The 13,442-nt window shown below is 40.0% G+C and overlaps 1 protein-coding gene across 1 annotated transcript in view; it reads left to right on the forward strand.

Annotated features, from left to right (window-relative positions):
- Positions 1-4,397: 4,397 nt before the first annotated feature.
- slc1a7a (solute carrier family 1 member 7a) overlaps positions 4,398-13,442 on the forward strand; it is a 31,624-nt gene continuing 22,579 nt past the window's right edge. Inside the window, exons 1-2 of the mRNA XM_069164467.1 lie at positions 4,398-4,538; positions 10,315-10,394. Of these exons, the coding sequence (XP_069020568.1) occupies positions 4,398-4,538; positions 10,315-10,394 (221 nt within the window). The remainder of the gene's footprint in view (positions 4,539-10,314; positions 10,395-13,442) is intronic.

Genomic DNA, 13,442 nt, shown 5'->3' on the forward strand with positions numbered 1-13,442 from the left:
TCTTTTGCTGCTTTTATTACATCCTGGAGAATCTTTTTTTTTTTTCTTGTCTTCAACAATATATTTCACAAGAGTAAAGGTTAATATCTGTAAAAAAAAAATAAAAAATAAAAAAAAGGTTTTAAATTCTCCACAGAAATAATTGAAATGTGTGATTGTATTGTTCTAGATCCACGCACTCGATTGCAAGGTGCCTGCATAGCTGTCATAAAACTCTAAATAAGAAGCCTGCTTTTGTCTTCCTCTTTCTGAGTCATCGCTTAGTCATTGCATAAACCACCCCTTTGAGAATGGAGTGATGAATCTACCACCATCACTTTAATGTACATGTAGCTCAGCAAATGGCCAATTGCAGGCAAGTCTGTGTTATAGAAAGCTTTTATCAGAGAAAAAAAACAGTAAACCACAAAACCACAGGTGTATTTAAAAGCCTTCATTCGTGTGAGCACAAAACAAAACACATAGTCAAGCGGGGAACAGCAGGTGTTCACTTTCTGAGAGACCAACATATATTTATTCTCCCTTTTTTCAGTTAGGTTTGCTGTGGGTTTTGCATGTGGAAGACTTCAAGTTCCTTAATCATTAACTCTGTATTACACTAAAGTGTATTACACCAAAGTGTGTTAGTGTCACGGTTTGCTACGGCAAACCACGTATGGTGCCTTAGATTTAGGCCACAAAAACCACGTGGTTAGGTTCAGGAAAACAGTGAGTTTGGGTTAAAATTTGTAATTTACTTATTTAGTTACTCAGCATATGTTACGCAAGTTAAATACGTTAAAGGGCGTAGATTTACTCTCAACATTGGTAGGGACACAGCATCAATGTTTGAAGGACAATGTTGCAGTGATATAAAAAAAAAATATGGGGATACCTCATTATAACATAAATATGTACCTCTGCACCCTCTGAATCCAAAGAAAAACATTTTAAATTTTGTTGAAAGTTCATGGATGGATGGAATTGCCGATAGCTAGTTTTCACCTCAGTAAAGCTAACCAGCATCATGACGTCATCAGGTTAGTTTTACTTTATTACCGTTTAACGTAGCGAGACCGCACGTAGCTTTTTGTCACATGATGTCTGAATGTAGAATAGTATTGTAGTATAATTAGTATTGAACTACAAACAGTCAGACACTTAAAACTTAAAAAAAAAACATTGACTTGCTTTCTTACTGACCCTAACCGGTGTCTCTGAGGTAAATATCCCGTGTCTATTTCATCCAACCAGCTCAACGTCCGTACAATGCAGACTTTGTTGCGCTCTGTACTTGTCACATGACCTTCTTCTTATGCCTCAGTCGTCACCACGCTGATGCTAAAGAGTACCTTTTGCACATCTGTGACGCCAACAGCTTTGACAACATGGGTTTTATTTGATGCCCTAAGAATAAGAAGAGGACGGTCATAAATGCGTGTACTTTTCGGGCCAAGGTGTGACAAAACGTGACACTGACAGGGTATTCCCTAGTGAACGATTGTATTACAGTCTTTGGAGTGAGACCAAGTTGTAAAAGTGACTTTATCTTCTAATCTTGTAACACAATTTGTGTATACACATTAAACAGAGCTATTAAATGCTATATAATAATAATTTGGCTGTTCACGAACAGTATAATAGATGCATCTGTCTTGGTAGGGAACAATCATTTTGCTTTTTATTCAGTCACTGACTCATTAGAGATTGAAAATGCACAACAAAGAGAACAGACATTGGTATTCAAAGCAGGATTTTCCGAATGAACAAAGAGGGGAAAAAAATCAAGGCAAAATAATGTATTATCTCCAGAAATACAAAACAGGAGAAAAGCAAAGAGAGAATTTCACCGAGCCATACCAAAGATTAAATCCTGTCTGACAGTGATTTGTATATTCATTAACTACAGCTGACACTGTCCTGCACTCGCAGAAGAACGCATATGAAGGTTGGTGTGTTCATCTGTATAATAGACCTCATCTGATCCAGTAACACAACGTAACTGTTATTCTCGGGTGCAATTTTGTATTCGCATGCTGTGTTCGTCTCCTTATTCCAAGAGGACTCCTCGGCAGGTTGAATAATTTCTTTGGTTGTGAATGAGGTCAAAGGGTTGTGAGCAGGTTGGTCTGAGGAATGCAGCCAATTAAAGGTAGAAGGGGGTGCAGCTGGTTCCTGGACTGTATCATCCCATCTCTCAATACAGCAGAACATGCTCTGCCAAATCCATGACCAACTTAGCTTTTTATAGGAATGCATTATTCATACAATTTATAGCAATGCAATTGCTTTTTGTGAATAGACGATCAATGAAATTGATGCAATGAGAAATCTAGCAATTACATCACAGAAATCCCTTTGACTTCAGCATTTTGGTGTCAGATTGTTTGCTGTGTTACTGGAAATTAATAAGTGGCTGATATCAGTTTTTTTTTTTTTTTTAACTAGAGCTAAATTAGCTACTGATCATTTATTTAAGTTAAGTGCCCATCAACAGCCTTCTATATAGAAAGGTGGTAAATAAACTGCAAACATCCTTCAGAACTAATTAGCTATTCACTGTTGGTTTATGCTAGCCAACCTAGGCTAGCAGCACTCAGTGGTGTTGCACTTTAATGCTTTTCTGCACTGGCCTCACTTTTGAGACCCAGAATCTACATCCACTTTTCCATACAGAGCATGCTTTAACTCCAGAGTTTGCACTGCACCTCATCTTCATTTATGTTTTGCAGGAGCGCCGCAGAACTTTTTGATGGCTGTAGTCGTCTTTATATGTTTCTCCTGTTCACGCCGTAGCTTCACATTTCACAACGCCACAAAGTTATACAGTGATCTTCTTCTCCCTGTGTTGTTTAATATCAGCTGGTGGACAAAATCCCCACCTTCTAGTGGGAGTAATGCAAAACAACTAGGCGCTGGTAAAAACAGGGGGAATAAGGAAGGACGAAAGTCGCATACATTAATCAATTGTTTATATTTGACTATTCGAAATTAAAAAATCATGACCTATCCCATGTTGCTTCATTATGATCACCATGGATACTTATTTCGTGTCAATCTAATATACACTGTCCCTCTGCGATGAAAACTCACTGGTGTGGCCAAATTAGCACTTGAAAAAACAATTCTCTAACAAAAGCACTATTTACCAGTTTTACTAACATTATCCAGCCGTATTATCCTTTTTTTTTTTTTTTTTTTATGTAAGTATACGAACTTAACCAGATCAGATCTTCAGCAGGAACAAAAGGTCCAGAAACAGACCTAGGCAGTTTTGATTCTTTCATAGGATTATCAAAAGTATACGATTGCCAGTCTTATCCTTGAAACATAAATTCACATTAGTAATACCAAAGTGATGGAGAAGAGGCTGATTATATCACTGATGCTGAATGTGCTGTCACTGTGATCACAGGTCTGTAGTCGCACAACTTTAAATTTCATCGTTACATCACTTCAGTACACTCAACTTGCAGCACTGAGGTTGTAATGTACTGCCGCCCACACAGTTTATACCAGCTGTAATGACCTCTGACAAAACTGTCTGCGAATGTTCTGATTTCTGTTGTTACACATGTACATCTCCTTGTCGTCACTATGTTCAATTATCGGTGCCATACCTCTGTGAAAGAGAAACACAGGACGACAACTGACCGTGGCTGTAAGGTCCTGATGTTGTTTTGCACGGCTCTTTACCTCATATCACTTGTGCAATTTGTACGTGTATTTTTTTTCTTCTTTTCTTTTTGGTGGCCTGGAACAATCCGCTGTCCAATTGTTCAGAGAGGTCTCTAATCCAGCCTTAGATCTGAGTTGTGCAGTGCAGCCTAATGGGATCGTAGTATTAACCCTGATGACAATACCACCAGCTGTCGCAGAGCCCCCTGTTGGCCACCAGTGGGAATGAGTCTGCAGGGGGAGAAGGAGGGTGGGGTGAGAGGGCGGAGGGGTTGACTGACAGGAAAAAGAGACAGACGCAGATTGACAGAGATAGTGAGTGTGTCTATGATGCTCTTAGTCTAATGTGAAACAACGAAGGAAGCAGGTCGGAGGAGAAACGCAGAAACTCCTGAAGTGCTTTATTTTTGGACGACTACCTCTTTAATTTTAATTAATTTTGCTTTTAATCTGCCATTAACCAAATCGCTTTTTTTAACTTTTTACTTTCTCAGTTGTTTTTTTGTCCAACAAGCCCTCCTTCTCTGTCATCAGTCTGTGTCCATTTATTTCACCCCACCTGCTGCATCCACACTCTGATATTTGCTCCTGTGTGGTGGCAGCTGCTGGATCTGCATTGGCTCTATATGGCTGAATAAGAGGTGGAAAGGGTGGGGGTTTGCTCTGGTGGTTTTATCTGAGGGGGTTGCGAAGTTGCAGTCAGGACCCGGACAAACAGGAGGAGGCGGCGGTGGAGGAGGATGGCGGTGGCACTGGATGAAGTGTGGGGACGGGTGAAGAACGTCTGCAAGCAGAACGGACTTCTCATCCTGTCTGTGCTGGCCGTGGTAATCGGCTGCCTGCTGGGCTTCTTCCTCAGAGGCAAGCAGCTCTCCGAGCAGGTCAGTTGATGGTTCTAATTGTGACCACCTGCCCCCCTCCCCCACTTCTAACACACACACTGCCCATTTGCCCTCCTGCCTCATCTTACCCCTCAGTGTGCCTCAGCGTGACCCCATGTGGATTCAAACACATAGAGATTACCCCACTCCCTGTTACCAGATCAACCTTTTTATCTCCGTGTGCTACACACCAACACACACACACGACTAACTTCATGACGGCACTGACTTAAATTCAGTCCCCTGGAGGCTTAGCCATATCCGCTTCATGCCGAACTCCAACCTTTGCTCTAAGCTGGCCATAATTCTAACTTCAATTTTAAAATCTCCAAATTAATTGTTAACTGTGTGGGGACTCGATTTTTTTTTTTTTCGTCCCCAGATGGCAGATAAGTCCCCAAAATGGGATAAATAAACAGAAAACACTCAACCACAAACAAATAGTCTGACCTTATAAATCAACGTCTATGTGCCCATCTTCCACCAAAACATAGGATTCATCACCACAGTCGGTCACATCAGAGCCATCAAGGTTAAAGAGATCCAATGCAATGAATACTGAATGTGCTTCAGACAGATGGATTGTGGGAAAATGACTGAAACACTGCAAAAGACAGCTAAAAAAAAGACAGCATCAGAAAGGATCCAGGGTTGGCTATTTTTGATGACGATGAGAATCATTAAAAAATCATTATCAGTCTGCTATAGCGGGCACATTGTGGTAAAAGACAACCCAAACAGCAGGGGAATAGGTTTTTTTCTGCCTTTTTGAATGCAAAACCATATCTCATTAGTGACTCAGATTGCCTATGGCCTGAGTGAATCCACAGGAAGGGATTGCTGGTGGAGAGATTAGTTGTCAATCAGTCATAGACACAGCTAGTCAACAGCATACCATTTGAGCTCACTTATGTAATTCTCAGAAGACTGAATGGAAAGTAAACACAAGCCAAACTGTTGTAAACTAACCTGAACCGGAAAGGTATCATCATAAAGGTCATAATGGGCCTTGCATAAAAAACGGAAATGTTATAAAATTGGATGATGAGGAGGTGGGTGTGTGTTTGCTTTTGTCATGATGATGTAAGTTGCTTGCCGTCGTTTGGGGATGCATGTGCGGTCAAACAAAGTTCTAGCGGGAGCCGGGGTAACTTCATTTGTGTGGTTTCCTGGTGATTTTTCTTCTCATCCATGTGTACGATAAACGCCAACCCTGCTCTTTAACGACAATAGCAGTCATCTATTTCATATTGAGCGAATGTGTCCTTTAAGAGGAGTCGATTTGTTGATCTTATCATTTGTCATTAGTATGATCTCAGGTTTGGTGTAAAAGCAAATTATGTCAGCTGATCTACATGCAGAGTTTAGGACCCTTAATTTGAAACAAATAGAAAAAATTAGACTCACACTGACATCAAGAGGGGTAGTTGATGAGCTAGATGATAGGTTTGTGTGGGGGGGGGGGAAATCACATAGGAACAGCATTAGTGTCTGGATGTATACTCATTGTGAAGCTATAGAAATTATATATGCTGACACTTTCTGATGTAAAAATAAACCGACAAAGAACCTGTTCAAGAAAAATAAAGAGAGGTCCATAAGCGAGGAAACGCCTACTTCACTCCTAAAATTGAAAAATCCCAATGTTTGAGTTCATCAGCAACTTACAGTGAAATGCTGGTGCAGTGAATTGCAAGCAAAATGGCTTTCATCCTCCCACAATCTGGTGAACATACTGTGAGCATGTATGTTCTCTTGGAGTCCAAGTGGAAATGTATTTTCTATACCTGCTACCTGACTGAAGTCGCAGCAGCCAATGGACTGGATCATCAAAGCGAACTGCCAAGATGTGTTATTACCCACAGTTCCCAGTTGCTGTTTTGTAGCTATAGGTGAGTGCAAGAGCAAGCTGTTGTGGGTGACATCAGCACAGAGAGGAGTGAACAGTGTAGAAGGTAGCAGAGGTTTGCAGCGATCACGACAAGAGCATTTAAAACTAGAAGATTACTTTTATGAAAATGGACAACACGTTAGTTATAATGGCAAGGAGGATTTATTTTGTTTTTGTAGTGTTCACAAAATAAATGTGGCTTTACCTACTCGAAATCTGAAAGAGTTCCGTGTCTTGTAGCAAATGGAATGTTTTTTGAATATGGAAAGCACAATAGTTTTTTTAAAGACATTTAAAGAGCAGCTCACTGAGATTACTGTTGGTTGCAGGTTTACAATGGTTATTTGTTCTTTACAATGCAATACTTCAGGCTTTTGTATGACATACGTTCAGTGGTTCCAAAAACCCCTGAATGTGGGTTATGACAATTTCAATATAATTTAAACAAAGGTAAAATAAAAACTAATGCTATTTTGGAGCCAGCCTGATTATTCTGACCTTGGATCTGTCCTTAAAATGATCTAATCACATCTCTGCTGTCCTCTCCTGAGAGAGTCACTGCTGCCCTTCACAACCACAAGCTCTGTAGTTAGAGGCCATTGCAGTCAATCTGACTATACTAGAACTATGGCACAGAATTACAGGGACTGAATTACAACTCTGTTTTAGGCTTTTAAATGTCATTGACGTACAATAATTCTCGAGTCTTTGTACAATTATTTTGTTTCCAACCTGAAGTCCTTGGAACAGGTGCTAGCTCAGAGGCCATTTTGTGACTTCAGCTCTCTGTACAGCTTGTTGTGCTGATCACAAATAGCTTATTAATCCTCAAACAAATAAACACCCAGCGCACTAAGTTCATCTCTCACCTCAATGAAAACACCTGATAACAACAGTCTAAGGTCATGCTATATAAGGCTGTCCTTAGCCACAGTAGATAAAAAGCAAAATGCTAACTGATGTTTATCTGGTAGCCTATAATCATTACCATGTTAGTTTATTTTAGCATGTCACCCATTGACATATATATGTCTATGCATGGTGACATGTCACTATGCTATCATTGTTTTCTTTTTGCATTAAAAAGCAAAACACAAATGGGACTTGTGTGTAAAACTGCTATTAAACAAGTAATTGGCTGTAAACCAAAGTAGTGGACAAATGTGATTTCAATATTATTATGCCAGATAAAGAGTCAAGGGATAATCAATCAACAGGCTTCATCCTCTGACAAAATTTCTTGACATGGACTTAAGCTGACAGTCGAGCTGACAGTGCCACACTTTCTATCAGGGATAAAAACAAATCCTGATCATATCTTTGACCAATTCAATGAATAAATAAACCAAAGGCTCCAACAGAAATAAAGCCGAGCCTGCGCACCAGTTCATGTACTCACTCTCCACACCATCCACCAAACACATCCTTCCAATTTGGCTGTTTATTTCCCATCTCACTTTGTGGTGCACCACAGTATTGCATCCTGCTAAGCCCATTGAGCCCCACCACCCCCCACCTGTTGAACCCTACTTGAGAAGAACATAATATTCATTCATCCCAACATCTATGAGCAAATGGAGACTAGTCTGCGAGGCGAGATGAGGTCAGAGCCTTTATTCCAAGGCCTACACATTCAAAACTGAAAAGCATAAAAAGTTACAAAATTGTGGTGAATTTATAGTGCAGATTAAAGGTTACAGAAAAGCAGTGACATTTAAATATTAATTTGAATTGGAGGTAATGGCCAAAAGAAAATTAAATTAAAATGTTGTCATTGAAAAGCAGGTCTGCACCTCATGCACCGACAGTATCAAACAGTGTAAGAGAAGTCAGAGGAGGATTGCTTCTTAAATGGCACAAATAATATTTTGTATTCACTTTCTAGCCTTGATGGATGTAAGTAAAAACAGGGTTCATTAATTGATAGTCTAATTATAAAAAAAAAAAAAATGACATGCCAGCTCCTGGATTTTATGTGTTTGCGCGCGCGCGCGTGTGTGTGTGTGTGTGTGTGTGTGTGTGTGTGTGTGTGTGTGTGTGTGTGTGTGTGTGTGTTTGTGTTTGTGTGTGTGTGTGTGTGTGTGTGTGCCAGCAGATGTCAGGGCTCAATGACAGCTGTGTCTGTCCTTTAAACACACAACACAAACTCTGTCTACTGTCTCCATACACTGTCCAACACCCCACCACCACCACCACCCACCCACCCACCCACCCGACCATACTACTACTACTACTACTACTACCACCCCCCCCCCCCACACACACACACACACACACACACACACATACACACACGCACACACACTCAGCCATTAGGCCTAAAAGCTCTCCCACTCCAAAACAAAAGCAAAAAGCTTTTATTACTCCATCCACTGCACAGATGTGTACTTAAATTTCCTTCATTTATTTCTAATTCGTCACCTCTGTCCTGTTGTGCTGTGAGCTTTTTTCCCATCATGTCTCACTGTCATCCATTTGACTGACTTGATTAGGTACTGTAGTCAGCTAACTGCTGCCATTGCTTAGAAAACCCTTGTTACACCTGATTGCTTTGATATCTTAAGAACTCAACACATTATCACCTTTAAAGTTGTCAAAGAAAGTTGCCTATTTACTCATACAGCAGAAAATTGTGATATATAACAAATGAAAAATATAGTTTTCCACTCCTATTATCTGTTTTGGTGTCCACCCAGTCCTGGGCAAATATCTGTCCACTATCTTAACAGTTAATTATCAACTTTGTCTGTCTGTTTTTTGTTGTAACGTATATCAAAGATTTTGCGCAAAAAACATTGCAACTTTGCTGCAAATAATGTTGACAACAGGGAACCGAACCGAATTGGGTTGGAGAAGGAAGACCGTTATAAAAAAAGCTAAAGAGTAGCCAAGGATAACTGCAGAGACAAGGGGTAATTATCTGCAGGGTCACTATGAACAACACTGTTCAAATTAAACACAGTCCTTTGATCCACTGGTAACATAAAAATATTACAGCTTTAAGTGGAGTTTGTGAAGTGAAGTAAGTGAAGTTTGCCTTGAAGGGATTGCTCCATGACATAGCTATAAATGTAACAAAGATCTGGAGTCAAGTTCAAGTAATCTTTTCTTGTAGCAACATATTTTTTTGTTGCCATACTTTGCTTTATTCCAATATTTTTCTGTGTCCATGGCACAGTTTTCAAACTAGATTACTTTCAGGTTTCCACCCATTTGATTTTGACTGGTATGCCTTCACATGTTAGTCTGAAAAGAAAAAATCCTGATCACTTGCATCAGGATCGCAAGCTCCTACCAGGTCTTTTTTATTCTTACTTTACTGAACCTTTTTTTTTTTTAGAGCTTGCTTATGAAAACATGGCATTAAAAAATTGGAAACATCATTTTCAGTATTGACAGTATGGATATAGTATAGTAACAACTTTCAGCTCATGATTGAACTCATGTAATTAAAAGGTAACAGATGTGACCAAACGAACAGAAGACTTGCTAATCAAACATTTAGGTTTAATGGCTTAAAACCCAAATTTTGTTGAAGAATTACTTGAAGAGAAAACAAAACTGACAACACTTTGCATCAATTCAATGCCCAATTGTTTCAGTGTTATTTATTCCTTGTATAAGAGCCAAAGAATCCACTGCCCCTTTGCTCCCTTTTTCTTTTCCTGTGACAACCTTCAGTGCAGCATTCAGACCTGCAACGCAATGTTTGAAGTCCATTAAAGTTTTCTATTCTGTAAGTTGCTAACAAAGGCAGTGGTCTCTCAAGGTCTGGTTTTGAAAAAAAACAAAACTTATTTTTGCAATATTTTCAATTTGTCTGGTAAAAATATTCATCATGATAATGTGAAAAAAAAAAAACATGTTTTTCTCTGCCGCTTGCAGGAGGTGAAATACTTCCAGTTTCCCGGAGAACTGCTAATGAGGATGCTGAAAATGTTAATTTTGCCCCTCGTCGTATCCAGGTAGGAGTAACACAACTCTGCACCACAACAACAAACAAAACACACACACGCCATGTGTACCGAAAGTTGACCTGGATAGAAGAGTCAATTTATTATTTGTGAGGCTCTTGGTGTTCAGTGCTGGAGAGTTTCCAACAAAGAATTAAAAAGGAGCTGCAGAAAACAAAGAGGTGTGCACTACAGTTTCATACCAAATACTACACAATATCGTGCTCAGATGAACTGCAGCAAATTAAACTGAAAAGTAAACAGAGGGAATATGCAGTTCTCCAGGCAAGTATCCTTGTCACTGCTTCATGTCCTTCTGACTCCAGAAATATAAAGTGGGTTTTTCTGTCATGTGCTGACAAATTATTTTACTTGGAGCGTCCTGTTGCCTCTGGCAGTGGCTAAGATTACTATGAAAATGTACCTCGCTAGTCTCACCTTGTTTTCTTAATAGATGAAATATAAAATCTGAAAATCCTCGGAGAAATTTGGATGTTCTGCTCAGAACGTTGGGACTGTATCAGAATGAGGCGTTTGATTTTTAGCTTGTAGTAACTACAGTGTTTGATTGCCTCTATGAGATTTTTCCTGCACCCAGTTACCTTTGTCAATATCAAGGATTAAAGAGTCATGTTCGTATAAGTAAAGCTGGTGATCTGTTATAGCTTCAGATGCATTCTTAGTGGGGCACCGCCTGCCAGGTTCTCCAGTTTGATTATTTTAGTCCCAAAGCTCTTAGTTGCCTGCATGAGGTCAGTGTTGTCCCCAATACACACACACACACACACACACACACACACACACACACAAACACAAACAAACACTCACACACACACACAAAAAACCTCCCAAAACAAATCATGCAAACGCACCGGTTACATGCAGGCTGCTTTGTGCAATAAGCTACTTACAATCTATGCAACAGCAAAGACTGGATGAGAAGTTAATCCTTCCTCTCTCTGTCTCTCTCTGTCTGTCTCGCTCTCTGTCTTTATCTCTGTCAGCGTTTATGTGCTCTTCTCTTGAATATTTTCTCCCTCTGTTTTTATTTTCTATGCTTTTTAAGGCAAAGGGCAGTGAGGTTATGTGTTATTTATATATGGTCATAATCGGTTCTCCCAGTTTCACCGATTCAAAACAGAGGATCACTCGAGTTCGCTGCCAAACCTGAGGCACGTGAGGCCGAGAGACGTTACCTACAACTAATCTGAAACGGTGCCCGCAGGCATGTGGCCAAACGCAGCCAAGTCCCACACGTCCACTTCGGCACACAGGAATACGTAACAGCTATCAGGGCAAATATCCACCACTCGAAGCATAGTCTCAGTCTGCTGGAGCTCCTGTTGAGTCTGCAGCGCCGCTGATTGTTCTCGGTGCCTGCTTGTGACTTGATGGAGGCCATGATGGATAATGAAGGTGGTATACATGGCATGCTGTTTCACAGCTGTTGGTCTTCGACTAATCATCATTGACCCACTCCCAGCCACTTAGATGTGATTTGCAGGCTATCTCCATGTCTTTACAACACCTTTGCTGACATGCATGGCAATCCAGCCACAGATGCAAATGCAGTCCTGGTGGGTGTCCTGCTTTTGGCTCTCCTCCTGCTCCTCTGCCATGCCCACTGACAGCAGCACAGAGAATCTAGACTGGGATGCAGAGACCGGCTGCTTGACACGGTGAATAGTACAGTACGGCTTATCTGGGGTTGAATATCCTCCCCAGCCCTATAGCCAGTCTGTCCCCATTTTTTCTCCTCCCAGCGCCATCTGCGCACCAGCCAAAGCGGAAACCAGATTATCCCATGAACGCGTCATGCAGAATCAATGGCCACCACCCTTACTGCCTCCTAATCTCCCATGTTTCTTTAATTTTGGAAAGGTCGTCATCCAAATCTTGTTGTAATAGAAACCAATTTTGACAAAATAAAGATAAAAATAAGTTTTGATTTGACTTATCCAAAGAGAGCATTTGCAGTTTAATAAAAGGCCAGGAAGCTTTGAGTAACCAAAGCTCAGGCTGAAAAAACTGAATCACATATAACCTGGAGGAATTTTTATTTTTTAAATGTGATGCTACTGTGGGTGTGTTATTGTCTGAAAATGTTTGTACAGTGCGTTGATATGGTAATTTAGCAGTGGGTGTGCTTCTCAGGCATTTTTTTTATTTTTATTTTTTTTGCATGCATGCATGCATGCATGCATTTTGGCATCAAGCTTTTATGCTATTCATATTATTTTTTTTTTTTTTTTTTTTAAGTGTATCTGAAAGATTTAGATCTATTTGGTTTTTCGTGGAGCACGGTGTATTTTTTCCAGTTTTGTTATTTTATTTCTGTATCCTGCTATGATTTATTTCATCCCTGGTTATTAGTTTTCAAACTGAAACTACCCAGCGTGTTAGGAAAAGGCTGTTTTAGTCATGTTTATTACAGTATGTGTGAATCAATATCTGGCCGTCACAGCATTCCTATCACAGCCTGATTTCAGTCCTCACACAGATTTGGTCAATTTCCCACTCCAGCTCGGTAGACAGATGTTCCCTGTGAATTTGTAATCTACAATTGGATGAGTGAAAAGAAATTTGATTGTAGCTTCAGAATCAAGTCTTTGCACCTTTTTCCTTCATTTTCAGAGTTACTCAGTGAATCACATTGTGATAATTACTGCAGACATCAGGCTGCGAAAATGATTTCATACGCTGACACTGCAAGGACACCAGAGGAGTTCATTTATAATCTTTCTTACTCATTTCTTTGAGTACTCTCTCTACACGACTGTTGAGGAACAATGTCTTATCATCTACTGAATGTCGGTGAGACCACTGTTATGAACTTCATTACAGAGTATTCAACACCGAAAAGCAAACATTTGAATCTTCTTAAAAGACAGGCTAATGCGCTAAACGATGTTTCCGATGCATAAATTTATGCATTTAGCTCTTCACTGCTAGGACAACATGTTGTTGAAGTGTGTATTCTCTTGAGAGTAAATGGCTGTCTGAAGCCTGGTTTGCACCAATTAAAACTGTGCAATTTCACAACCAATTTAATTCATTCTA

This window comes from Embiotoca jacksoni, unplaced genomic scaffold (assembly GCF_022577435.1).
Source record: "Embiotoca jacksoni isolate LCO1_2020_lvr unplaced genomic scaffold, fEmbJac1.0.p SCAF_31, whole genome shotgun sequence".
Taxonomy (NCBI): domain Eukaryota; kingdom Metazoa; phylum Chordata; class Actinopteri; family Embiotocidae; genus Embiotoca; species Embiotoca jacksoni.